Below are 27551 nucleotides of genomic sequence, written 5' to 3'. Positions count from 1 at the left end.
CAAATTCAACAGTAAAGTTATTGCCATCATTCAAACATTAGCTTTGATGATTAGATAAAAAGGAAGATGAAGGAACCTGATTGGTTGCTCATTTTTTTAGTATGGAGTGATTCGGATCCTGTTGGGCTGACCCAGAAATAAAAAATATCAATTCCTGAGACCAGTCATTGCCAGAGTAGCCATTTACAGACTGTATGTAGAGGGAAAGTCTGGTAAATCTTACATCAATAATGATAATAAACAATTATAATACATATATTGCGTGAAGATAAAGTCATTATGACACAATTCGTTTTTGAATCTAACGCAACCTGAGAGAATTGTAGTTTAAACACATGTGGGTAGCGCCGTCAAGCTGTAATAGAAAAAACTAAAATTCCCAGAAGACACCTGGCGGGAGGGCCGGCTGACTCAAGTATTGCCCTAGCTGATTGGATGCTTCAATGGTTCTGTATTGACCTGGGTGCGTGATTGGTTAAGCTTGCGGAGGCGGGTTGTTTGGATGGTGCAGTTGAGAGGAAGGCATCTGGCGGTAGGGGACCCGCGTAGTACCTTGTAACAGAGCTCGTAAGGTGGGGTACAGGTACGTACAGTGTGACATCTGGGGGGCAGGGGTTATATACATTTATGCACAGCTATAGCGCCATTGGATAGGTCTGTATGCTAAATAATATGCCATACCCCGCACTTGACCCCCTAACCAATCGTAGCTCTTATTTGGCACCCCCAGAGCTTTTATTGTGCTTTTTTTGTTCCCCACTTTATGTGGCTCATGGATTTAAAGGTTGGGGACCCCTGATATAGAGAGTAATATTCTGAAACAATTTTCAATTGGTCTTCAATTTTTATTAATTATTTAAGTTTCTGTTCAGCAGCTTTCCAGCTTGGAGTTTCAGAAGTTACTTGGTTGCTAGGATCCAAATTACCTTAGCAACCAGGGTGTGGTTTGAATGAAAGACTGATATATGAATAGGAGAGGGGCTGAATGGAAAGATACGTAATATAAAGTATAAATAACAAATAAACTGTAGCCTCACAGAGCAATAGTAGCAGCTGTTGAGAGGCCATTACAAATTATCAAGCAGAAAATGAGGCTGGCCTGTCCTATAAACTGATGCTACAGGTCTGATTATTACATTCTGTTTCTAATTGCACTGGTTTCAGAACTGCAATGTTATGTGAATCCGAATGAATTACTAATCAGCTTTATACTGTTGCATTTATATTCTATATATACAGTATATTGTCCGTTGGTCCCTAAGCTCCGTAACTGAGAGCGGCACAGAGCAAGTGCAGGGAATCGGCAGAAAAGAAAATGGGCGGCAGCTGGGGGCATCTTTGAAGGCACAGATCATACCTGCTAAAGGGCTGTGGTTGCCTTGGGCCGGTACAGAAGCCCAAAACATAACCCTAAAACATTGCTAGCCTATTGCTTTAGTTAAGCTTTAGTTCTCCTTGAGCATCCCATAAGCCATGATAGGTCCCTTATATGTATCCATGGCAAAAAATTTCTATATAGACAATTGTGCCCCACCCCCTGAAGCTGCTGCCCTCAGCACTGGCCCCCAGGGGGTTATACAGAAAATAACCGCTGTATTCACTGATTATCCAGAAAGCTCCGAATTATAGGAAGGCCGTCTCGCATAAATAAGTAAATTAAATTTTCCAAAAAAATAATTACTCTGTATTAATAAAACAGTACCTTGTAATTGGTTCTTACTAAGATATAATAAATCCTATATAAACAATCCTTTTACGTTTATTTAATGTTTAAATGATTTTTAAATATTATGGAGAACCAGATTACAGAAAGACCCCTAATCTGGAAAACCCCAGGTCCCGAGCATTCTGGATAACAGATCCCATACCTGTAATAGGCTGCTCTCAATGCAAAATTGTGATCCTAAAGTTGGAGCTGCTTGTATGATTTTATCTATATGGTTTTGTTATTTACAGGTCTCCTTCCCTTCAAGATACCACCATGAGCTCCAGCCACACCCAGAAGAACCGAGGGGACTCCACTCCGCTGCCTCCAATCAACGAGCGCCTGGCTTTCCTGCGGCCGTCCAGAGAGCTGTTAGAGTATTACCGCAAGAAGATCGCTGAGTTTGATGAGGAACACGAGGATCTGGTAAAGCAACTGGAGCAATACAAAGCTACCTTTGAGGAGCAGGTCAGTATGCGCCCTTGCTAAGAGCAATACTGCTGATAACTATTATTATCCTTTATATAGCGCTGGTGTATTCGACTACACTGTACAGAGATCACTAAGTACATTGTTTCATCAGTCCCGGTGGAGCTTACAATTCACATTCACTGTGGTCACTTTTACCAGGAGTTTACAGAACCCTGTATGGTTTTGCAGTGTGGGAGGAACCTGGGGTTCCTAGAGGATACCCACGCAAGCATATAGTGCCCTGGCTGGAATTGAACCTAGGAGCTCAGTTCTGCAAGGCAGACAGACAGACAGTCAGTATTTATTGGGCTGGGGGGGGGGGCTGTTTGTTCCTCTGGGTACTGTGAATGCCAGGGGGGCTGTAAGGTGCCACAGACAGTCACTATTTATTGGGCTGGGGGGGGGGGCTGCTTGTGCCTCTGGGTACTGGGAATGCCAGGGGGGCTGTAAGGTGCCACAGACAGTCACTATTTATTGGGCTGGGGGGGGGGGCTGTTTGTGCCTCTGGGTACTGGGAATGCCAGGGGGCTGTAAGGTGCTACAGACAGTCACTATGTATTGGCCTGGGGGGGGGGGGGGCTGTTTGTTCCTCTGGGTACTGGGAATGCCAGGGGGGCTGTAAGGTGCCACAGACAGTCACTATTTATTGCGCTGGGGGGGCTGTTTGTGCCTCTGGGTACTGGGAATGCCAGGGGGGCTATAAGGTGCCACAGATAGTCACTATTTATTGGGCTGGGGGGCTGTTTGTTCCTCTCGGTACTGGGAATGCCAGAGGGGCTGTAAGGTGCCACAGACAGTCACTATTTATTGGGCTGGGGGGGCTGTTTGTTCCTCTGGGTACTGGGAATGCCAGGGGGGCTGTAAGGTGCCACAGACAGTCACTATTTATTGGGCTGGGGGGGCTGTTTGTTCCTCTGGGTACTGGGAATGCCAGGGGGACTGTAAGGTGCTACAGACAGTCACTATTTTTTGGGCGGGGGGGGCTGTTTGTGCCTCTGGGTACTGGGAATGCCAGGGGGGCTGTAAGGTGCCACAGACAGTCGCAATTTATTGGGCTGGGGGGGGGTCTGTTTGTTCCTCTGGGTACTGGGAATGCCAGGGGGGCTGTAAGGTGCTACAGACAGTCACTATTTATTGGGCTGGGGGGGCTGTTTGTGCCTCTGGGTACTGGGAATGCCAGGGGGGCTGTAAGGTGCTACAGACAGTCACTATTTATTGGGCTGGGGGGGCTGTTTGTTCCTCTGGGTACTGGGAATGCCAGGGGGACTGTAAGGTGCCACAGACAGTCACTATTTATTGGGCTGGGGGGGCTCTTTGTTCCTCTGGGTACTGGGAATGCCGGGGGACTGTAAGGTGCCACAGACAGTCACTATTTATTGGGCTGGGGGGGCTCTTTGTTCCTCTGGGTACTGGGAATGCCAGGGGGACTGTAAGGTGCCACAGACAGTCACTATTTATTGGGCTGGGGGGTCTGTTTGTGCCTCTGGGTACTGGAAAAGCCAGGGGGGCTGTAAGGTGCCACAGAAAGTCACTATTTATTGGGCTGGGGGGGCTGTTTGTTCCTCTGGGTACTGGAAAAGCCAGGGGGGCTGTAAGGTGCCACAGACAGTCTCTATTTATTTGGCTGGGGGGGCTGTTTGTGCCTCTGGGTACTGGGAATGCCAGGGGGGTTGTAAGGTGCCACAGACAGTCACTATTTATTGGGCTGGGGGGGCTGTTTGTGCCTCTGGGTACTGGGAATGCCAGGGGGGCTGTAAGGTGCCACAGACAGTCACTATTTATTGGGCTGGGGGGGGCTGTTTGTTCCTCTCGGTATTGGGAATGCCAGGGGGGCTGTAAGGTGCCACAGACAGTCACTATTTATTGGGCTGGGGGGGGGCTGTTTGTGCCTCTGGGTACTGGGAATGCCAGGGGGGCTGTAAGGTGCCACAGACAGTCACTATTTATTGGGCTGGGGGGGCTGTTTGTTCCTCTGGGTACTGGGAATGCCAGGGGGGCTGTAAGGTGCCACAGACAGTCACTATTTATTGGGCTGGGGGGGGCTGTTTGTGCCTCTGGGTACTGGGAATGCCAGGGGGGCTGTAAGGTGCCACAGACAGTCACTATTTATTGGGCTGGGGGGGGCTGTTTGTGCCTCTGGGTACTGGGAATGCCAGGGGGGCTGTAAGGTGCCACAGACAGTCACTATTTATTGGGCTGGGGGGGCTGTTTGTGCCTCTGGGTACTGGGAATGCCAGGGGGGCTGTAAGGTGCCACAGACAGTCACTATTTATTGGGCTGGGGGGGCTGTTTGTGCCTCTGGGTACTGGGAATGCCAGGAGGGCTGTAAGGTGCCACAGACAGTCACTATTTATTGGGCCGGGGGGGGCTGTTTGTGCCTCTGGGTACTGGGAATGCCAGGGGGGCTGTAAGGTGCCACAGACAGTCACAATTTATTGGGCTGGGGGGGGGGGGGCTGTTTGTGCCTCTGGGTACTGGGAATGCCAGGGGGACTGTACTGTAAGGTGCTACAGACAGTCACTATTTATTGGGCTGGGGGGGCTGTTTGTTCCTCTGGGTACTGGGAATGCCAGGGGGGCTGTAAGGTGCCACAGACAGTCACTATTTATTGGGCTGGGGGGGGCTGTTTGTGCCTCTGGGTACTGGGAATGCCAGGGGGGCTGTAAGGTGCCACAGACAGTCACTATTTATTGGGCTGGGGGGGCTGTTTGTGCCTCTGGGTACTGGGAATGCCAGGGGGGCTGTAAGGTGCCACAGACAGTCACTATTTATTGGGCCGGGGGGGGCTGTTTGTGCCTCTGGGTACTGGGAATGCCAGGGGGGCTGTAAGGTGCCACAGACAGTCACAATTTATTGGGCTGGGGGGGCTGTTTTTTCCTCTGGGTACTGGGAATGCCAGGGGGACTGTAAGGTGCTACAGACAGTCACTATTTATTGGGCTGGGGGGGGGGGGCTGTTTGTGCCTCTGGGTACTGGGAATGCCAGGGGGACTGTACTGTAAGGTGCTACAGACAGTCACTATTTATTGGGCTGGGGGGGCTGTTTGTGCCTCTGGGTACTGGGAATGCCAGGGGGACTGTAAGGTGCCACAGACAGTCACAATTTATTGGGCTGGGGGGGGGGCTGTTTGTTCCTCTGGGTACTGGGAATGCCAGGGGGGCTGTAAGGTGCTACAGACAGTCACTATTTATTGGGCTGGGGGGGGGCTGTTTGTGCCTCTGGGTACTGGGAATGCCAGGGGGGCTGTAAGGTGCCAAAGAAAGTTACTATTTATTGGGTGTCAGGAAAGTCAATTAAGAGAAATCTTTTCAGCCAAGGTTTTAAAAACAGTGCAAAATACAATGGTTCCTATGTAGAAAGAAACAGTTTAGAAAAAATGTACCCCCATCCTCAATTTGGTGCCAGAACTGAAGGTGAATGAGGGGCTTCCCTCTGTTCAACAACTGGCCCATGGGTAAACTTTACTGCTCTGAACAGCAGGGGTAGGGGTATGGGTAGGGGAGAGGTCCAGTGGGTAAGGCAGCACCAGAACTAAATACAGCCCTGATCTCTTTCCAGTTAAAAATCTGTGGGAGCGTTTTAAAATTGAGGTGCACAAATATCTTCTGCCCAACCTGAATAACATGGGGCAGAACTATTCAAATGAATGAGGCAACAGTGTGCCAGTGTACTTACCCCCAGTGTCGGGCGCCCTAGGCAACCTGGTCGGCTTTGCCTGCCCCAACCAGTCCCCCCCATACACAGTGCCCCAATTGCCCCGAAGACAGGGCCCTCCGAAGATGGTGTTCTTTGGCTTCTTCTCCTTCAGCGGCAGCTCCGGTGACTTCAGACTCCTCCAAGAGACAGGCCCTTTTATAAGGTTGCGCACGGGGCACAACCAATCGGATTAGCCGCTGACAACCAATGAAATTTAAGATGCCCAATGTTAAGGTTGACTGGGCCCTTATTTGATTATCCAGAAGCATGGCTGGGCCCCCCTTAAATGTAGAAATTCTCCAGGACGACTGTGCCCCCCTGATGGCGGCCCTGGCTATTTATAACTGGACGATCTGGAGAGCAAGCATTTTGGGAAAAGGTAAGGGAATGGCAATGCCAGGTAATATATTTATGCGTTATAGACAGAAGCCAGGTACTGACTTGGAGTAAAAAATAGGTCCTGGCATTTCAAGGACACAAAGGCCCAACAGCCCAACAAATAGTGATTGCCTATGGCAGGGGTGGCCAGACTTTTTTCGGTCGCGACCAATTATCCTGCAAGGTCTTTTAATCAGCAGGCTTCTTTGTGACACTGTTTCAGCTATCAACCATGGGCAGTAACTCATGGCAACCAATCAAATTGTTGCATTCATTGTTCTACCTGCAGGTGACTGGAATAATCCAAACTCCAATTGGTTGCTATGGGTTACTGCCCAGGGGCAAATTTGCACCAGTGTTAATAAACAAGCCCCCAGAAAGATCTTCCAGGGAAGGTACATCTGCCATTGACTTCTACATAATATCGACTAGTTTTAGATGGCAAATTGTTGAATTCGGAATCGTCGCCAAATATCCAAAAGCCGCAACTTTTTATTTGGTGACCTTTAGCGCTTTTCTCTGTAATAATAAAACAGTACCTGTACTTGATCCCAACTAAGATATAATTACCCCTTATTGGGGGCAGAACAGCCCTATTGGGTTTATTTAATGGTTAAATGATTCCCTTTTCTCTGTAATAATAAAACAGTACCTGTACTTGATCCCAACTAAGATATAATTACCCCTTATTGGGGGCAGAACAGCCCTATTGGGTTTATTTAATGGTTAAATGATTCCCTTTTCTCTGTAATAATAAAACAGTACCTGTACTTGATCCCAACTAAGATATGATTAATCCTTATTGGATGCAAAACAATCCTGTGAGGTTTAAATGAGCCAAATTACGGAAAGACCCCTTATCCGGAAAGCCCCAGGTCCCGAGCATTCTGGATAACAGGTCCTATACCGGTACCTTTACTAAAAACTGAAACAGAAGGTTTCTCTCTAGAATATTCTAGGTGCATTTCTTTCCATCAGGCTGACGCCAGACTGGAACAGCTCGTAGGGGTAGAGGATTCGGTCATAGTGCAACTTCAGAAGAGAGCCTGTGCCTTTGCCTGGCTGGTATCCCATCCGATTGCCCACCTGAGACCATTTCTTCTCTTTAGTGACAACCTCAAATCCCCCCTCACTGGAAACCACCTGGAGTGAAAAAGGAAAGAAGGTAACAGTCTACGGATGGCTCTGGGCAATAAGGCCCTTTCTGTTCTTTTAGAAAGGTGTAATTATATAAACTTCCTGCAGTTATTTAATTACAGTAAACCATTTAATCCTGGTGCAGAAGACACTGCAAGATGCTAATGCGTATGTTGTTTATCTGCAGAACCACCTGTCCCTGCACGCCCACCTTGCTCAGTGCATACACACCCAACAGCTTGCCATCCACCACTGGAATTCTGAGCGCGGAACCTTGCAGCTCCCAAAATTTTCCCAGCTGATCCAAGAAATCGAGTTTGACACGGGTCATTGCCTGGATGAAAGAAAATTCCGACAGTCAGGGTGCAAGCCTGCAGATAACATACTATACTAAAGCAAAGAGTAATGAACTTATAGCCTTACGACTGCTGTGAACTACAACTCCCAGCATTCTTTATAGGTGGAAAGCTGCTGTAAATTGTCTACCCTAATTCTAACATCAAACCTGAACACTTATTTCTATATTTAAGTTCTACAATACAATCAGTATTACGGCCAAACATATACATAGCCACTTGCAGTTGTCCAGCGATGTAAAGTTACCAACAATATGGTCTATAACACACTGGACTTTTTAACTTCCTTTTCTCTTTTTGGAATTGTAGTTAAAATTCACAGTGTTTTCAATAAAGTCTAAGGGTTACAACCTTAAGGGTGAAGAACACACAGAGCTACTAGTAGCAGCTACTTTTTCATGGCTACTAAATGCCAGAAAATCCCCTGCCATAGACAATACTGAGAATTGCCTCTGCTAAACCACACGTAGAGACAATTATCAGTAAATGATCAGCATTGTCTATTTTAGTAGCCACGACAAGTAGCTGCTACTAGTAGCTCTGTGTGTCTTCACCCTTAATCTTGCAGAAAATGAAGAATATTCTAGTCTCCTGGGCATCAAGGGGGAAAAGTGTGTATTGGACTATAGCTTAATCCTTTCCTGTTGCAGCCTAGTGGCTTTTAATAAGGTGGCCTACTCACCTCCCAGGGGACATACACGCTGCATCACTGTGCAGCATAAGCAAGCGGAACTGGCACAACAGGTGTGCAATTGGCTCCATACACTCCCTTCATGGCAGGTAATTAAGAGGAATAAATAAAACATGCAAATGCACAGGATATCTCCAGCCTATATCATAACAAGGGAAACGTCATGTACCTAATCTGTACTGCTGTGTCTTTTTGTCCTTGCCACATATCCAAGCTGACACATTAGTTTATGGATGGGATACCCAACAGGTGGCCCTCCTGCTATACTTCTTCCCTATTCCCCTGCTGAATCGGAAGCCATGCTAGAACTGCTTTTGTTTAAGCTGCCAGGGAGTTATGATGTTATGCAGTGTGATTCCAGTCTCTATAAATGACTTCTGCCCACATCCGCATTTTAACAATGCAAGATCATAAAGTCAATTAACCCTTTAAGTGCCAGCCGAATTCGTCATTTCGGTTCCCCCCAGTGCCAGACGTTTTTTAAGCATTTTGTACTCATTCGCTTTAACAATGTTTTTTGTGAAAACTAGGGAAAATTATGTTTTCCATGAAACTAGGGAAATTATATATCGTTTTTTTCGTCACTAATTGGGCTTCGACATACATACCAAATTTTATAACTTTTCTGGAGATATGATGTGTATTTTGGGTGAATTATGTAAAAAAAAAATAAAATTATGAAAAATTTCTGTATATTTTGAGTTTTTTTTCCATAGAAAAGTTAATTTTACTCACTTTTTTTTGTTGTTTGTAAAAGCCCTGATACTCCCAAGTCCAACGATACCAAATATGTGGTGGTACCCCACAGTTCCTGTCCAGAAGTAACCCCCAAACTAAAGAAATACTTTGTACAATATCACACCAGAACAAAGCGGAAAAGCACTTGTAACAGTTGATGCAGCATAACTTATATGTAAATCTAAAATATCCCCTCATGTTTGGTATCTTTAGAAACTACAGACCTTCAGGTTTCTAGGTGCAATGTAGTTTTCACTCAAAAGCCAAATACCTTTTGTCAGTGCATTGTGAAATTTGGAAGTTTTTTTGACATTTTTTTTTTTTCTAAAACGTAAACTTGGACGCATGATCAAATGTGGATTTGACAAAAAAAAATCTCATAAAAATTTTCTAACAAAGGCAAATTTGAAAGACAAATTTCTACTGAATAAAATGATGCCCCATATGTATGGGTGCACATAAAGACATGGGCACCAAACACTCCAAAGCAGGGGCAATGCACAAGGGCAATTACAGCTAAAAATGTGGGGGCTGTGCTCTATGTGCACTTCCTGCAGTTTTTCATTGATAACCCCCCCTAATTGTGAAATAACCCCCACAAACTATATATTTCTGAAAAGTGCACACCTTCAGCTATTCAGAGACACCACTCTTCTCTTTCTACATAGAAAATTGTGGCCGAAGTCCCTTGCAGAAGTCAGCGCTTTGGTCAGAAATCGAGGAAAAAACAGATAAAAAACCTAGATTTCTCCCCAAAATCTCCATGGCAACTACCAAAAACTTACTAAACATCAATCTGCAAGTTCCCCTGAATAAAACAATACCCCATATGTATGGGTGCACATAAAGACGTGGCCACCAAATGCCCCAAAACAGGGGCAATGCATAAGGGCAATTTCAGTTGAAATTTTGGGGGCTGCGCTCTATGTGCACTTCCTGCAGTTTTTCAGTGTTAACCCCCCCTACCTGTAAAATAACCCCCACAAACTATATATTTCTGAAAAGTGCACACCTTCAGCTATTCAGAGACACCACTCTCCTCTTTCTACATGGAAAATTGTGGCCGCAGTCCCTTACAGAAGTCAGCGCATTGGTCAGAAATCAAGGAAAAACCAGATACAAACCTAGATTTCTCCCCAAAATCTCCATGGCAACTACCAAAAACTTACTAAACATCAATCTGCAAGTTCCCCTGAATAAAACGATACCCCATATGTATGGGTACACATAAAGACGTGGCCACCAAATGCCCCAAAACAGGGGCAATGCATAAGGGCAATTTCAGTTGAAATTTTGGGGGCTGCGCTCTATGTGCACTTCCTGCAGTTCTTCAGTGTTAACCCCCCCTACCTGTAAAATAACCCCCACAAACTATATATTTCTGAAAAGTGCACACCTTCAGCTATTTAGAGACACCACTCTCCTCTTTCTACATGGAAAATTGTGGCCACAGTCCCTTGCAGAAGTCCGCGCATTGGTCAGAAATCAAGGAAAAACCAGATACAAACCTAGATTTCTCCCCAAAATCTCCATGGCAACTACCAAAAACTTACTAAACATCAATCTGCAAGTTCCCCTGAATAAAACGATACCCCATATGTATGGGTACACATAAAGACGTGGCCACCAAATGCCCCAAAACAGGGGCAATGCATAATAATGGAGCTGCAATTTATGTGCACATCTCAAAGCTTTTCAGACAAAATTGCCCCTTACCTGTGAAAAAAACCATATAAACTGTATATTGATTAAAAATAGACCACTTCAGCTATTCAGAGACACCACTCTTCTCTTTCTACATGGAAAATTGTGGCCGCAGTCCCTTGCAGAAGTCAGCGCTTTGGTCAGAAATCTAGGAAAAACCAGATACAAACCTAGATTTTGGTCAGAAATCAAGGAAAAACCAGATAAAAAACCTAGATTTCTCCCCAAAATCTCCATGGCAACTACCAAAAACTTACTAAACCTCAATTTGCAAGTTCCCCTGAATAAAACGATACCCCATATGTATGGGTGCACATAAAGACGTGTCCACCAAATGCCCCCAAACAGGGGCAATGCATAAGGGGGGGGCTGTGCTCTATGTGCTCTACCTGCAGTTATTTAGTCTAAACACCCCCATACCTGTGAAATAACCCCCACAAACTATATATTTCCAAAAAGTGCACACCTTCAGCTATTCAGAGACACCACTCTTCTCTTTCTACATGGAAAATTGTGGCCGCAGTCCCTTGCAGAAGTCAGCGCTTTGGTCAGAAATCAAGGAAAAACCAGATACAAACCTAGATTTCTCCCCAAAATCTCCATGGCAACTACCAAAAACTTACTAACCATTAATCTGCAAGTTCCCTTGAATAAAACGATACCCCATATGTATGGGTGCACATAAAGACGTGGCCACCAAATGCCCCAAAACAGGGGCAATGCATAAGGGCAATTTCAGTTGAAATTTTGGGGGCTGTGCTCTATGTGCACTACCTGCAGTTTTTCAGTGTTAACCCCCCCTACCTGTGAAATAACCCCCACAATCTATATATTTACGAAAAGTGCACACCTTCAGCTATTCAGAGACACCACTCTTCTCTTTCTACATGGAAAATTGTGGCCGCAGTCCCTTGCAGAAGTCAGCGCTTTGGTCAGAAATCTAGGAAAAACCAGATACAAACCTAGATTTTGGTCAGAAATCAAGGAAAAACCAGATAAAAAACCTAGATTTCTCCCCAAAATCTCCATGGCAACTACCAAAAACTTACTAAACCTCAATTTGCAAGTTCCCCTGAATAAAACGATACCCCATATGTATGGGTGCACATAAAGACGTGGCCACCAAATGCCCCCAAACAGGGGCAATGCATAAGGGGGGTCTGTGCTCTATGTGCTCTACCTGCAGTTATTTAGTCTAAACACCCCCCTACCTGTGAAATAACCCCCGCAAACTATATATTTATGAAAAGTGCACAGCTTCAGCTATTCAGAGACGCCACTCTCCTCTTTCTACATGGAAAATTGTGGCCGCAGTCCCTTGCAGAAGTCAGCGCTTTGGTCAGAAATCAAGGAAAAACCAGATACAAACCTAGATTTCTCCCCAAAATCTCCATGGCAACTACCAAAAACTTACTAACCATAAATCTGCAAGTTCCCCTGAATAAAACGATACCCCATATGTATGGGTGCACATAAGTACATGGCCGCCAAACCTGACAATGCATAATATTGGGGCTGCACTCTATGCACCCCTTTTTTTTTTGCCTGCACCCGAATGAATGGAATACGCTCGGGTGCAGGCACATGTAGCCGATATACGCATGAAAACGCGTGAGAATGCAAAGTCTTGCGTTTTCATGCGTATATCGGCTACATGTGCCTGCACCCGAGTGTATTCCATTCATTCGGGTGCAGGCACAAGTAGCAGGCGTAGGGCTGAATTTTCGGCAAGCGTTTTTCCACTTGCTGAAAAAATCAGCCCTACGCCATGTGTGGCATCAGCCTAACCCTTGGCAATAGAAACTACCAGAACAATCTTAGCACCTCTGGACCTTTCTAGAACAACTGAAATCAAATGAAGTTAAAATGGAATAAAACCACTAAAAGCAATCAAAGAACAATAATTGCAATGAAATCGGTGGTCAGAGCCCTGGATCCACCAATGTCACTGCAAAAGCAACCTTTTTGGGGCACTAAATACACAATAAAGAACAATGCAAAGATAAAACACCATAAAATCAGTAAATTCAAATAAAAACCACTCAAACCAACAGAAGAACAATTATTGCAATGAAATCGGTGGTCAGAGCCCTGGATCCACCAATGTCACTGCAAATTCAGCACCCAATAGCAATACAAAAGTTACAGTGCAATAGAATAATTCAAAAACAGAAATCAATTATGAAAATGCAAAAAAACACTAAAATGCAACCAAATAAATCAGATAATTATAGATCAGAAATAAAGTTTTAGTAAAAAAAAAAGACTGCCAAAGAAAGCAAAGAAAGAAAGAAAAGAAAAGAAAGAAAGAAAAAAAAAAAAAAAAAAGTGTAAGTGTAAGTGTGTGTGTAAGTGTCTGTGTGTGCTTGGGAAAGTTGTAAATAAGTGTGTATGTGTGTAAAAGTGTAATAATGACAAAGATAGAAGAAGAAATGGAAAAAAAAAAAAAAAATTTTAGACAGTTGAGATAGAAATAAGCAAAATAAACAGTGGTTAGAGAGTTGTAGTTCAGCTTACACAATGCAGGCAGGCGATCAGGGCGACCAATCCAGCAGGAACGCAGCAGGAAGGCAGCAGGGAGGCTCCATCAGTCTCACGTGGCAGCAGAGTGAAGAGGCGACGCGGGGGCGGCGACAATTAATGGGACAGCAGTGGACACGTCATCAATGCGTGTCCACTGCTGTCATTGGCTGAGGGACCGGATCGGCGGCGCTGGGGGACCGGATCGGTGAGTATGTCTTCATTTGCTCGTTGCCTAGGGAGTTGTGCAGGCTTTACAAGCGCTGCACTGCTTTAAAAGCGAGCGCAGCGCTTGTAAACCCGTTAGTGCTGTAGGACGTAGATTCTATGTTCTATGGCACTTTGGTCCCTTGGTACCTAGGACGTAGAATCTACGTCCTATGGCACTAAAAAGGTTAAACATACACGTTTGTTTATATTGCAAAGGTTCTATTTAGCTATGACTGGTCTAGAGCAGTTAGAATAATGAAAGTAAATATCGGCTACTGTTCTGGAACAAATACGATACTGCCTAAAGGTCCCCATACACGGGCCGATTGTAGCTGCCGATATGGGTCCCTTAGACCGATTCAGCAACTAATCGGCCCATGTAGGGGCACTAACGACGGGCCTGCCCGACCCATATCTGGCCTGAAATCGGGCAGATATCGATCGGCAGGTTAAAAAATCTAGTCGGATGGGGGACCGTATCGGCTCGTTCATTCGGTCCCCAAACCGACTTTGCCTATACCCGTCGTTATAATTCGATCGTTTGGCCACACGATCAAATTAGCCTGGATTCTCCTGATATCGGGAGAAGTTCCGCTCGCTTGGCGACATCGCCAAGCGAGCGGATCTGAAGGTGTATGGCCACCTTAAATCCAAATATCTGTATATAACTAATAGGGATATGGAAAACCAACCCAAGTTGATCAAGCTTCTAACTAACAATTTTGTTAATGTCCATATCCTCAAGTTCCAACATGTTAATGTAGCTACAAAAACAGCAGTTTGTAATAACCATGATCTGGGTTTATTCCCAGCACAATAATCACAGAAACCTTACCTCTAGTTCGTTGAGGCGCAGTACCCGAGGGGTGAAGCAGAAGCTTTTGACATCGCAGGCAAAGGGCGGCTGCCAGTCCTGAGATAAAGGAACATAAAAGCAATAAAGCTAAGCTGTAACTGTGCCAATAACCAAAACTGGCTCTCTAGGGGGCTAAGAATAAATCTATAAAGCGCACAGGCAAACTAAAGGGAAATTCTAGGTTTTCTTTTCTATACCTTTTATAAAGAGAAAATAAAGGATAATTATGAGTTTTGTCCTGCAAAGGGATGCTCAGAACAATGTATTTGGAGCAGTACCTGCCCAAGTTCCAAGTTGTAGAAGTAATTCTGAACCTTGCCTTCAGAAGTACAAATAATATAAACCCTGCCTGTGCTACTAAATCAGCAGGGGAGACACACTAGGGGATTACTGCTGGCATTAAGCATTTTCATGGTTAAAGTAATAGCTCTGCTAAACGTTTAAACAGTTTAAATACCTACAGGTGTCAGGAAGGTACCTATATAATATAAACCCACACAAATAATATGTATAGGATTTATTTTTAATTAAATAAATAGAATACAAACTTCATAGGAAAAAAACTCCCAGTGGGCCCCCTTGCTCACCCAACCATTTGCCTTGTATGCCTACACCATGGCCATTACTCAATTCTATGAGAAGAAACAAAAGAAATAAAGGAAAGGATAGATAATAGTATGTAAAAATAAGTAATTAAGAAATTAAAGAAAGTGAGTGAACTGGGAAGGAATGGTGGTCTGGACAGTGGGCCTAAGGTTTTCTGGTGGGCCCTTGGCACCCCAGTCCGACACTGGTGGCTGTTATCTAGAAGCAGCAAACTGCAGCTTAAAACTAGGGATGCAACAAATCCAGGATTCGGTTCAGAATCCAGGAATCTCGCCCAAACCCCAAAATAGTGGATTCGGTGCATCCCTACTTAAACCCCAGGTATAACCCTAATGTGTACACTAAAGCTGCAGTGTTGGGATTTTAGGAAAAATAGACTACAAAGTAATGGCAGAGAAGATTCATTTCAGTAATTGGACTTCCCTTCCATTTGTAATCATTGGAGCAAAAACCCTGGTACAATACCCTGCTGACTAGGTCCTCCACCTCTTTCAGCAAAAAATAATACAAAAGTTCTTCTTTAACTACTTAAACTTTAATGGTTTGATTATAGTGACCTTTCAGCTTGGACACAATCACCCCACTACTGGCTGACTATTGTCTTCTTTGATTGTTAGAACAATAATATAATATCAAATAATAGAATAAATATTATCCATTGAAACTGCACCATATGCGATAGCCCAAAACAGTAAATGCAGTCGGCCATTAGCCACTCTGAACATGCATAAAGCAAATTTATATAGAGGACACTTTCCCCATGATGTTTGGCCATATGGCCTGTATACATAAGTAATCCTTACAAATGCAAACAAACACACTTTGGGCATGATAGAATTTTGGGGTACATACCCTCAAGTTATGCCTCACATGTCATGGGGTACATTTTTTTGCACAACAGGGCATGTAGTCATTATCCTCTGCCTATATAGCACCTACATATTCTGCAGCTCTCTTAGGGTGAAGACACACAGAGCTACTAGTAGCAGCTACTTGTCATGGCTACTAAAATAGACAATGCTGATCATTTACTGATAACTGTCTCTACGTGTGTTTTAGCAGAGGCAATTCTCGGTATTGTCCATGGAAGGGATTTTCAGTAGCTTGAAAAAGTAGCTGCTACTAGTAGCCCAGTGTGTCTTTAGGGCAGTGGTACACAGGGAGATTAGTGATGGGAGACTAATCCTCCCGCAATGCCATCCCACCGGCTAGAGTGTAAATTGCCGGTGGGATGGCATACGCGTCGCTACGATGTCCCACGGTCGCTCAAAGTTTCCTCCAAAGACAACTTTGTGCGACATCGCAGTGAAGCATCCCACTGGCGATTTAAATGCTAGCCGGTGGGATGGCATTGCGGGGAGATTTGTTGCCCACGACAAATAAGATTTGTGTACCATGTACCACTGCCCTCACCCTTATACATCATTCTAATTAGTCCCTGCCTCCATGAAGTTTACAATCGAAGTGCCGATTTTACGCACACACTAAAGTCAGTATCAGGAGCACCTCAATCTGCCCGTATGTTTTTGGAAAGTGCAAGAAAATCCACCTGGGGGGGGGGGGGGACATAAAAATTCCCTGAAGATAGTGCCCTGGCTGGAATCAAACTGACCGTAAAGCAGCAATGCCAACCAATGGGTCATTGGTTTCTAAAAAATGTGACCAAGAGCAAAGACTAATCAAACATCTGACATTTGTCATCAGCCTGTGTGAACTTATTATAATCATATATATATATATATAATAATAAAACTTATATAATGTGACTTGCACACAGTATGTATCAGCTCCCTGTTACAACTGCATCATTTATCCATAAGGAATTATTTCAGGCTCTCAGTGTACTGATAACATCCATCTATCAGACTTACCTTGGGAGGTTGGATTTGCATATCCCTGTCTTTTCAGCAATCGGTCGGATGCGTCCGATGAAACTCAGGGGATCAGAGAATTCCTCCCAGCTGGGCTCGAACACCGGGCATTCCGGAGGGGGCACAAATTCGATGTAGGCGGCCATTCCAAACAAGTGTTTATCCTCAGGTGGGTATAGAACTAGACAAGCGGTATAGTGCGGATAAGCATCCCAGATCTTGCTTGGATAAAGCCAGAGGCTCCTTTCTCTGTCATGAAGTAATGTCCCTCATCGAGTTTTCTCTGTGATCCTTCACTACAGCCACGGATTTACACCCCGTCTCTCCTGTTCCCTCAGTAACCAGTGCCTGATGCTACCAACAACGGAGGAAGCAAATACAGTCTAACACTTAGGGATTCCCTGAGACTGTTGACAAAAAGATCACTTTATTCCCCTCGCTGGTGGTTGTGACACTGGGCTAACTTTGCACCCCAATATCTACAGGTACTCCCTGTGGCTTTTATTACTGTATCTTCTACAGCCCCCGGGACAGCAGGAACCCCCCTGTGAAGCCCACAGAGTCCCCTAATTCTGCCACAGAGGCAGGCAGATACTTTTGCTGGGACAATCAAGACTCCCAAATATCTGACCCCCAGATCCATATAATATAACAAGCTCTTTATTTCAGTTCTTGGGGTACTCAGGGTGCCAAAGTTCCACTATTTACTACTGGTTACTTTTGCTGGGACAATCAAGACTCCCAAATATCTGACCCCCAGATCCATATAATATATTGAGCTCTTTATTTAAGTTCTTGGGGTACTCAGGGTGCCAAAGTTCCACTACTTACTACTAGTTACTTTTGCTGGGACAAACAAGACTCCCAAATATCTGACCCCCAGATCCATATAATATATTGAGCTCTTTATTTAAGTTCTTGGGGTACTCAGGGTGCCAAAGTTCCACTACTTACTACTAGTTACTTTTGCTGGGACAAACAAGACTCCCAAATATCTGACCCCCAGTTCCATATAATATATTGAGCTCTTTATTTCAGTTCTTGGGGTACTCAGGGTGCCAAAGTTCCACTACTTACCTGACTATGACACCCCAAGTCCCTGAGTCACCTTGTAGCAATTCCCTAAGTTAGAATTAATTTCTAATTTCAACAGACACCTCCTACCAGAAAGCCCCCAGTCTGTGCCACTAGGGTCTCTGCAGCCTCGTTTTGAAAGGCCCAATGATGTGCCCCCTCTCAGGCAACTTCCCCCCTGGGGCTTCCTAGTACCCAGTCCCCTTCCTGAAGCCCAGCAGCTCCTTCAGCACATCCAGTACTTACAGTAAATTCCAGGCTCCAGTCCGTATCATTCCTAGGTCCATAAAGTCCTGATGCAACTTTGTAATGTGAAATTGGGGCCCTAAAGGATTAAAGAGGCTGGTTGTAAAATCTCCAGGTATCCCTCCGTGCTAGTTAAAGCTATTTGGTTAATAAAAGAGCCCGTAATGTGAAAAACAGCCGATAGATGGCGCTACATGAACCTTCCTTTAGATAAAGGAGATCTTCACCTGGTTTTGCAAACGATTGTTTCATCCGTGTGTTAAAAGTTTTTACAATTCCAGAACAGTGTAATCTATAGAATGGCTGCGAATGGGGGGGGGGATAAAAATGGAATTAAGTGTCACAAATGTTCACACGCCTATTTCCTATGTAGAGGAATAGTTAAATCAAAATCTTTCATTAACAATGATAATTATAATGTATTAATGAAATTATAATACATATACTGTTATGAAGATAAAGACATGTTGTCATAATTCTCCTTTGCATATCGGGTATTCGTTTTGGAATCTAAACCTGAGGGAATTGTAGTTTAAACACATGTGGATGGCGATAGAATAAACTACAATTCCCAGAAGACACCTGGCGGGCGGGCCGACTCAAGTATCGCCCTAGCGGATTGGATGCTTCAATGATTCTGGATTGAACTGGGTGCGTGATTGGTTAAGCTTGCGGAGGCGGGTTGTTTGGATGGTAGAGTTAGGGGTGGGGTAACTGGTGGTAGGGGACCCGCGTAGTGGCTTGTACCAGAGCTCGTAAGGTGGGGTACAGGTACAGGTACAGGTACGTACAGTGTGACATCTGGGGGCAGGGGTTATATACATTTATGCACAGCTATAGCGCCATTGGATAGGTCTGTATGCTAAATAATGTGCCATACCCCGCACTTGACCCCCTAACCAATCGTAGCTCTTATTTGGCACCCCCAGAGCTTTTATTGTGCTTTTTTTGTTCCCTCTATTAGAATAGGCATAAGGGTGGGTAACTAGACATAGGGGAACCTCCAGTAAGTGAATGTAGAAGCGCCTAATACATAGTGGGGCTGCAAGAGTAAAACTTATGGGAAATACTGTAGGGAACTCAATCTAGCGCTCTAGCGCTGGTAAAGCGATATATGTACAATGGAAACAACACGCGTTGCCATAGTAACACCTCTCTCTTTAGCGCAAAAGGCCATGGTGTTATGGCATTGTGTCAGATGGAAGAATTTATATTACCCATATATAACCCATCATCCCTCTCCCCAAAGATTGGGAGAGTTGTATGTTTGTTTATTTATTATTCATTTATTTATATACTACTTAACCGCTAATCATAAAGAAATAAAGAGATGTCTCGTTAAAACAGCCCATATCAAGCATATTCCTACTTAAAATGTAGATAAATTAGAAATAAATAAATACCAGGAATCCAATAATTGACCAAAAATAAGCTTAAAATTGAATTTAAAATGCCGCCAAGTCCAAATCTACATTGAGTCCTTCCGGATGCAATGTATTCAATTTAAAAATCCAAACGTTTTCTCCTTGTCTTAATCTAGTAAATCCGTCTCCACCTCTTAACTTGGGAGAAATATGCTCCAGTCCCATAAAGAATATCAAGGCAAACCTTATCTGCGCTTTAAAGATTACAAAACACAACAATATAGATATTAAGGTCTAGAAGGAAAGACTGTAAGAAAGAGAAAAAAAAAATATATATATTTTTGCAGTGCTAAATTGCCATTAACCAACATTAATAATTAGATGTAGCTACCCTCCTCCCTACTAATCCTATAGTGCAGTGCTGTCCAACTTCTGTTGTACCGAGGGCCGGAATTTTTCCGACCTACGTGGTGGAGGGCCGATAATGGAAGCCCGTTTTGACCACTCCCCTTTTTGAAACCGCACCTACTTGAAACCACACCCATGTTATCACATGACCATACCCATATTAATGGTTGTAGTACAGCAAAAACCTGCCATACTCTGCCTGCCCTACCCTGCCTGTGTGTGCCATACTCTGCCTGCCCTACCCTGCCTGTGTGTGCCATACTCGCCTTCCCTACCCTGCCTGTGTGTGCCATACTCTGCCTTCCCTACCCTGTCTGTGTGCCATACTTTCACTGTGTGTGCCATTCTTGGCTGGTTTGTGCCATACTTGGCCTGTGTGTGCCATACCCTGCCTGTGTGTGCCATACTCTGCCTTCATTACCCTGCCTGCATGTGCCATACTCTCACTGTGTTTGCCATTCTTGGCTGGTTTGTGCCATACTTGGCCTGTGTGTGCCATACTCTGCCTGCCCTACCCTGCCTGTGTGTGCCATACTCTGCCTTTATTACCCTGCCTGCGTGTGCCATACTCTCACTGTGTTTGCCATTCTTGGCTGGTTTGTGCCATACTTGGCCTGTGTGTGCCATACTCTGCCTGTGTGTGCCATACTCTGCCTTCCCTACCCTGCCTGTGTGTGCCATACTCTGCTTGCCCTATGATGCCTGTGTGTATGGCACACACAGGCAGCCTACAGTGACACAATGCTGGCACTGCTCCTACAGTCTGCAAAATAACTATATATTAAAAAACTTTTTAATTGAAGTACCACCTCAGTATATGTTCTTTTTGCAGTGTGCAGGGATTATTTGTGGGTTTCTACTGCTCCTGAGGTGTGAACAGGGGAACAATGGGGGTGATTACAGCCTGAGCCAGAAGTGTGAACACTGCAGGGGGTGAACAATACAGAAACTAAAAGGTGTGAAAAACACAGGTTTTACATATTTAAACAATACAGCCTGATTACAGCCTGAATCTGAGGTGAGAACCATGCAGGGGGGCAGTTAATCACAGTACTGATACCATTTAAAGCTTACACAAGAGTAAGCCATCAAAGCAGCCAGACAGGTGGGGGGCCACACAGAGGGGGGTCGCGGGCCGCATGCGGCCCGCGGGCCGCCAGTTGGACAGCACTGCTATAGTGCATACACAAATTATCTCCAAAGGAGTTGGCGCTAAAAACACCCAAAGAAGTGTAAAAATAATTGTATATTTATTATAGATAAATCAATGTGTTACATCAAAGTAGAATCAATTTTAAATAATAAAAAAAAAAATCATATACACCACTAATTAAAAATACCAATTAGATTATATATACAAGAGAAAATCACATAGGGCAGAAGACATTAAATATAGTAACAGAAACCATGTATTACTTCCCAATGATTTATTATTGAATTCCCAGTTAATGCATATCATTCCCTCAGGAGAAATCAATTAGAGTGTTTAAAAGAGAATTCATTGCTCTGACCCATATATGAGGAAATCAAGAGGGAAAATCAATAGAAATACACTGAATTAAAAATCCCACAGTATATCCCAATTATTAGAATAAAAAAGTGAGGAGCTTAAAACACCATAAAACAATTAATTGGATCCTTAATTAACTTCTCCAGATATCAGATGCAGTATTACACCGCCTATAGCCAATATATGGCTCTTAGCCCCACTGAGGGATATTTAATAAAGAAGTTACACAAATAAAACCCTTGTTTTCCCTCTTACTCTGTGCAAATACTAAGAATGCAGGCGTGCATATAGAGATAAAATTGCACACTATATGGTATTCAATTATCTCATAGCCTCCAAGTAACTACAAGCACACAATAAAACAGAGCCCTAACTGGGCATAAGAACAAATACACAACCCCCCTTGTCCCGGCCGGGAACTTACTAGGGATAAGACAGAGAGAGGCACATTGGCTGAGGGATGCGACTCACACGCTGTTCCTTTCCCTTCGGTGACGTCACCGGTAGGTGCCGAGTCTGTCAATACGGGTCCTCTCTCCAGTCAGTCCGACGCGTTTCGCGCTCTGCGCTTCCTCATGGACTATTGGGTTCCTATGGGCCAACCCCCTCTATATACCCGCCTGCATACTATTCTATACTACATCTACTTTGATGTAACACATTGATTTATTTATAATAAATATACAATTATTTTTACACTTCCATAAAGAATATCCCTTTGGGATCACTATTATTGTGAAACAGCTTAAAATGTCTCGATACCCCATGGTTCATTCTCCCTGCTTTACTGTTACGGATGTGCTCATTAACCCTACTTCCCACTGATCTTATAGTCCGCCCCACATAAACTTTGTTACACGGACAAGTGAGAGCATAGACTACATATGTTGTGCGACAATTAATAAAGGTCTTGGAAATTGGAATATCCCTATTGGGTTTATTTCATGGTTAAATGATTCCCTTTTCTCTGTAATAATAAAACAGTACCTGTACTTGATCCCAACTAAGATATAATTACCCCTTATTGGGGGCAGAACAGCCCTATTGGGTTTATTTAATGGTTAAATGATTCCCTTTTCTCTGTAATAATAAAACAGTACCTGTACTTGATCCCAACTAAGATATAATTACCCCTTATTGGGGGCAGAACAGCCCTATTGGGTTTATTTAATGGTTAAATGATTCCCTTTTCTCTGTAATAATAAAACAGTACCTGTACTTGATCCCAACTAAAATATAATTAATCCTTATTGGAAGAAAAACAATCCTATTGGATTTAATTAATGCTTTATTGATTTTTTTTTTAGTAGACTTTAGATGTGGAGATCCAAATTACGGAAAGACCCCTTATCCTGCGCACTCTTGGTCCTGCACATTCTGGATAACAGGTTCTATACCTGTAGTTGCTTCTTTTTGCTCCTCCTATAGACAACTCTGGGACTGGTCCAGCTGGAGGGGGGTTAAAGGGGTTGTTCACCTTTTAATTAAAGTTTAGTATAATGTAGACTGCTGTTCTGAGACAATTTGCAATTGGTCTTCATTTTTTTTTATGAATTTACTTTTTGTTCAGCAGCTCTCCAGTTTAAAATTTCAGCAGTCATGTGGTTGCTAGGGTTCAAATTACCTTAACAACCAGGGACTGGTTTGAATAAGAGACTGATATATTTATAGGAGAGGGGGATGGATAGAAAAATGAGTAATAAAAAGGAGCAAATAATGGAAAAACTATAGAAAATAAATAATGAAGCCCAATTGAAACGTTACTTAGAATTGGCCATTCTACAACATACTAAAAGTTTAATGTAAAGGGGGAGCCTATTGGTCCGGCACTGCCTGAGGAAAAAAACTATTGCTCTGTGAATATAAAGTATTGTTATTTTATATTACTTATTTATATAGTCAGGCCCTCTCCTATTCATTTATCAGTCTTTCATTCAAACCACAACCCTGGTTGCTAAGGTAATTTGGATCCTAGCAACCAAACAGCTGCTGAAACGCCAAGCTGGAGAGCTGCTGGGCAAAGCTGAAATAATTTAAAAAAAACTACAAATAAAAAAAAAATGAAGACCAATTGCAAATTGTCTCAAAGGTAAACAACCCTCAGTTAAAAGGAGCTGTTGGTGGGAGCAGATTCTGCTCATTGGGGTAACACATTTACTCCCATTAGTCTAACTGGCCAATCAGGGCTCATCTCAGTATAAGCAGGTATACAAGTAGTTGCTAGGGGTTGTACCTTGCAGGGTATGAGTAGAGCTTGTTCCTTCCAGCCACCGGGGGTCTCCTCACCCAACTTAGTTGGCTGTATCGTCTCATCACCCTGGGGGGGTGCGTCTCTCCCCCTGTTGCACGGGGAAGTTGGAAATACAGGGTTATCGCTTTCGATGCTCAGGCTGCCCCCCATGAGCCGTCTCTGGATCACACTGTGTGGCTGCTGCAATCAGATTGGACCTTGATTATAATAATAGTAATGTACTGTTACCCTGCACTAGTAACCTAGGTCTATATGTTTCAGAAACCCTACTATAGTTTATATAAATACCCCGCTGTGTAGCCCCGGGGGCAGCCATTCCTGCACTGGTACAGCTGGGGTGTTTGCTACAGAAACCCTACTATAGTTTATATAAATACCCCGCTGTGTAGCCCCGGGGGCAGCCATTCCTGCACTGGTACAGCTGGGGTGTTTGCTACAGAAACCCTACTATAGTTTATATAAATACCCCGCTGTGTAGCCCCGGGGGCAGCCATTCCTGCACTGGTACAGCTGGGGTGTTTGCTACAGAAACCCTACTATAGTTTATATAAATACCCCGCTGTGTAGCCCCGGGGGCAGCCATTCCTGCACTGGTACAGATGGAGTGTTTGCTACAGAAACCCTACTATAGTTTATATAAATACCCCGCTGTGTAGCCCCGAGGGCAGCCAAACTATAGTAGGGTTTCTGTAGCAAACACTCCAGCTGTACCAGTGCAGGAACGGCTGCCCCCGGGGCTACACAGCGGGGTATTTATATAAACTATAGTAGGGTTTCTGTAGCAAACACTCCAGCTGTACCAGTGCAGGAATGGCTGCCCCCGGGGCTACACAGCGGGGTATTTATATAAACTATAGTAGGAATTCTTAAGCAAACATGCAACTTTTATCAGAGCAGGGCAACAGGACATTATATTTAAATGCCCCAACCAGTAGCTCCGGGGCAACATGTTGCTCCCCAACCCCTTGGGTGTTGCTCTCAGTGCCCCCAAACCAGGGAGTTATTTTTGAATTCCTGACTTGGGGGCAAGTTTTGGTTGAATAAAAACAAGATTCCCTACCAAATAAAGCCCCTGTAAGCTGATAGGGTGCATAGAGGCTGCCTAATAGCCAATCACAGCCCTTATTTGGCTCCTCCATGAACTTTTATGGTGCTTGTGTTGCTCCCCAAGTCTTTTTACATTTGACTGTGGCTCCCGAGTAAGAAAGGCTGAGGACCCCTGATGTATATAGTCAACCAAACCGGGATCAGTGCTTTGCAAATGGTGGGGATTGAGGCTTAGGGGCCCCCCTAGGGCACAGCCCAAAGGCCAGTTAGGTTAACATTTAAACCAAGAGTAGCAGCGTTATAGGACAGCGAACCAACATGGCTGCGTAGAAATCATTGCAGTCTGCAGCATGCATCTATAGAAATCCCTGCAAGACATGAAAGCAGTCCCACATTTTGGCCCTGTAACTTGGTTCAGAGTTGCAAACATTAGTCTCACTGAGCAAGCGGGTCCCCCCCCTCCCACACTCACCAGGTCTTTACTGGTCCCCAGTCTCCGCAGCTGGTCCAGTGGCAGAAGATCCGCAGAGTCTTTGTGCACAAACTGCGTGGCTTGTTTGAGGCGTCTCTGCTGGTGCAGTATTGCTGAGCCCCTCAGATCCTTCTCCCTCTTTGGGGAGTCCCTGTTCTGTGTGTCTCTCCCAAGTCCCTGCATAGTGCAGGTTCAGGGTAATAAGCAGATCCCTATATGAGGTTCCGGGTAGGAAGCAGATCCCTATATGAGGTTCCAGGTAGGAAGCAGATCCCTATATGAGGTTCCGGGTAAGAAGCAGATCTCTATATGAGGTTCCGGGTAGGAAGCAGATCTCTATATGAGGTTCAGGGTAAGAAGCAGATCTCTATATGAGGTTCAGGGCAATAAGCAGATCCCTATATGAGGTTCAGGGCAATAAGCAGATCCCTATATGAAGTTCCGGGTAAGAAGCCGATCTCTATATGAGGTTCCAGGTAAGAAGCAGATCTCTATATGAGGTTCAGGGTAGGAAGTAGATCTCTATATGAGGTTCAGGGTAAGAAGCAGATCCCTATATGAGGTTCAGGGTAGGAAGCAGATCCCTAAATGAGGTTCCGGGTAAGAAGCAGATCTCTATATGAGGTTCAGAGTAAGAAGCAGATCTCTATATGAGGTTCAGGGTAGGAAGCAGATCCCTAAATGAGGTTCAGGGTAAGAAGCAGATCCCTATATGAGGTTCAGGTTAGGAAGCAGATCTCTATATGAGGTTCAGGGAAATAAGCAGATCCCTATATGAGGTTCAGGGCAATAAGCAGATCCCTATATGAGGTTCCGGGTAAGAAGCAGATCTCTATATGAGGTTCCAGGTAAGAAGCAGATCTCTATATGAGGTTCAGAGTAAGAAGCAGATCTCTATATGAGGTTCAGAGTAAGAAGCAGATCTCTATATGAGGTTCAGGGTAGGAAGTAGATCTCTATATGAGGTTCAGGGTAAGAAGCAGATCCCTATATGAGGTTCAGGGTAGGAAGCAGATCTCTAAATGAGGTTCCGGGTAGGAAGCAGATCCCTAAATGAGGTTCCGGGTAAGAAGCAGATCTCTATATGAGGTTCAGAGTAAGAAGCAGATCTCTATATGAGGTTCAGGGTAGGAAGCAGATCCCTAAATGAGGTTCAGGGTAAGAAGCAGATCCCTATATGAGGTTCAGGGTAGGAAGCAGATCTCTATATGAGGTTCAGAGTAAGAAGCAGATCCCTATTTGAGGTTCAGAGTAGGAAGCAGATCCCTAAATGAGGTTCAGGGTAAGAAGCAGATCCCTATATGAGGTTCAGGGTAAGAAGCAGATCTCTATATGAGGTTCAGGGTAGGAAGCAGATCCCTATATGAGGTTCAGAGTAAGAAGCAGATCCCTATATGAGGTTCAGAGTAAGAAGCAGATCTCTATATGAGGTTCAGAGTAGGAAGCGGATCCCTAAATGAGGTTCAGGGTAAGAAGCAGATCCCTATATGAGGTTCAGGGTAGGAAGCAGATCCCTATATGAGGTTCAGGGTAGGAAGCAGATCCCTATATGAGGTTCAGGGTAAGAAGCAGATCCCTATATGAGGTTCAGGGTAAGAAGCAGATCCCTATATGAGGTTCAGGGTAGGAAGCAGATCTCTATATGAGGTTCCGGATAAGAAGCAGATCTCGGAATGAATGGATTTTCCCTGCAGATTCTCCTCTTCTTGCTGTACTCGCCCCCATACACTCTGCCTGGTACTTCTCACTCCTTAGCTCTCTGCCTCATTCCCTTCCCTCTCTCTGTATTCAGGGGATTCCTCTCTCGCTCCGTTCCCTCCTCCTGCTCTGCAGTAATACCCCCCCCCCCCCGTTGTACCTCCCTCATTCTCTCCTGCTGTCATCTCCCCGCTACGCTCCTTCTACATCCCCATTCCTCCCTCTCAGTCCCCCCCAAATCTCCCCTCTCCCCAGTAGCTGCTTCTTTCATTCCCCCGGACCCCCTGTGTCTGGCAGCCACCGAGCCTTAAATCTAGCCCCCCCCCCATAAAGCTCTGCTCATACAATGGCAACCCACTCGGGTGCTATTAAAGTAAATAGGAATTAGGTTTATGGCAAACGCAGATTTGTCTCTTTTCTGGGGAAGGAGAGAAGCCGCGGGGCATTGTGTGTAGTCAGGCAAGATGCATCAAGTGAAGAGGCTTTCACAGTAGGATATTGTGTATAAAAAGACAAGTAGGTGTATTATAATGGCTGCATAA

General features: G+C 44.4%; 2 protein-coding genes across 9 annotated transcripts in view; one reads left to right on the top strand and one right to left on the bottom strand.

Annotated features, from left to right (window-relative positions):
* The window catches only part of LOC101730966 (coiled-coil domain-containing protein 77-like), a 45482-nt gene that overhangs the window by 2967 nt on the left and 14964 nt on the right, over positions 1-27551 (top strand). The window contains exon 2 of the mRNA XM_031892262.1: positions 1957-2173. Within this exon, the coding sequence (XP_031748122.1) occupies positions 1982-2173 (192 nt within the window). The 5' untranslated portion in view covers positions 1957-1981. The remainder of the gene's footprint in view (positions 1-1956; positions 2174-27551) is intronic.
* On the bottom strand, positions 7083-25580 carry LOC116406981 (lysine-specific demethylase 5A-like). Of its 8 annotated transcripts, XM_031892284.1 has the most exons (7): positions 25312-25580; positions 23775-23972; positions 18260-18338; positions 16940-17346; positions 14442-14519; positions 7599-7721; positions 7083-7393 (listed from the first exon to the last, which is right to left on the bottom strand). In XM_031892284.1, exons 4-7 carry the CDS (start codon positions 16958-16960, stop codon positions 7196-7198), a joined length of 420 nt encoding a protein of 139 aa, XP_031748144.1. In that variant the 5' UTR covers positions 16961-17346; positions 18260-18338; positions 23775-23972; positions 25312-25580; the 3' UTR covers positions 7083-7195. The 8 variants fall into 8 exon arrangements, 7 of the variants coding, with proteins under 7 accessions (XP_031748144.1, XP_031748145.1, XP_031748146.1 ...); XM_031892285.1 differs by lacking the exon at positions 23775-23972; XM_031892286.1 differs by lacking the exons at positions 23775-23972; positions 25312-25580 and having other exon boundaries at positions 16940-17293; positions 18260-18944.

Source organism: Xenopus tropicalis, chromosome 8, assembly GCF_000004195.4.
Source record: "Xenopus tropicalis strain Nigerian chromosome 8, UCB_Xtro_10.0, whole genome shotgun sequence".
NCBI lineage: Eukaryota > Metazoa > Chordata > Amphibia > Anura > Pipidae > Xenopus > Xenopus tropicalis.
The sequence above is the reverse complement of the archived record's forward strand: the minus strand, read 5'-3'. Positions and strand labels throughout refer to the sequence as shown.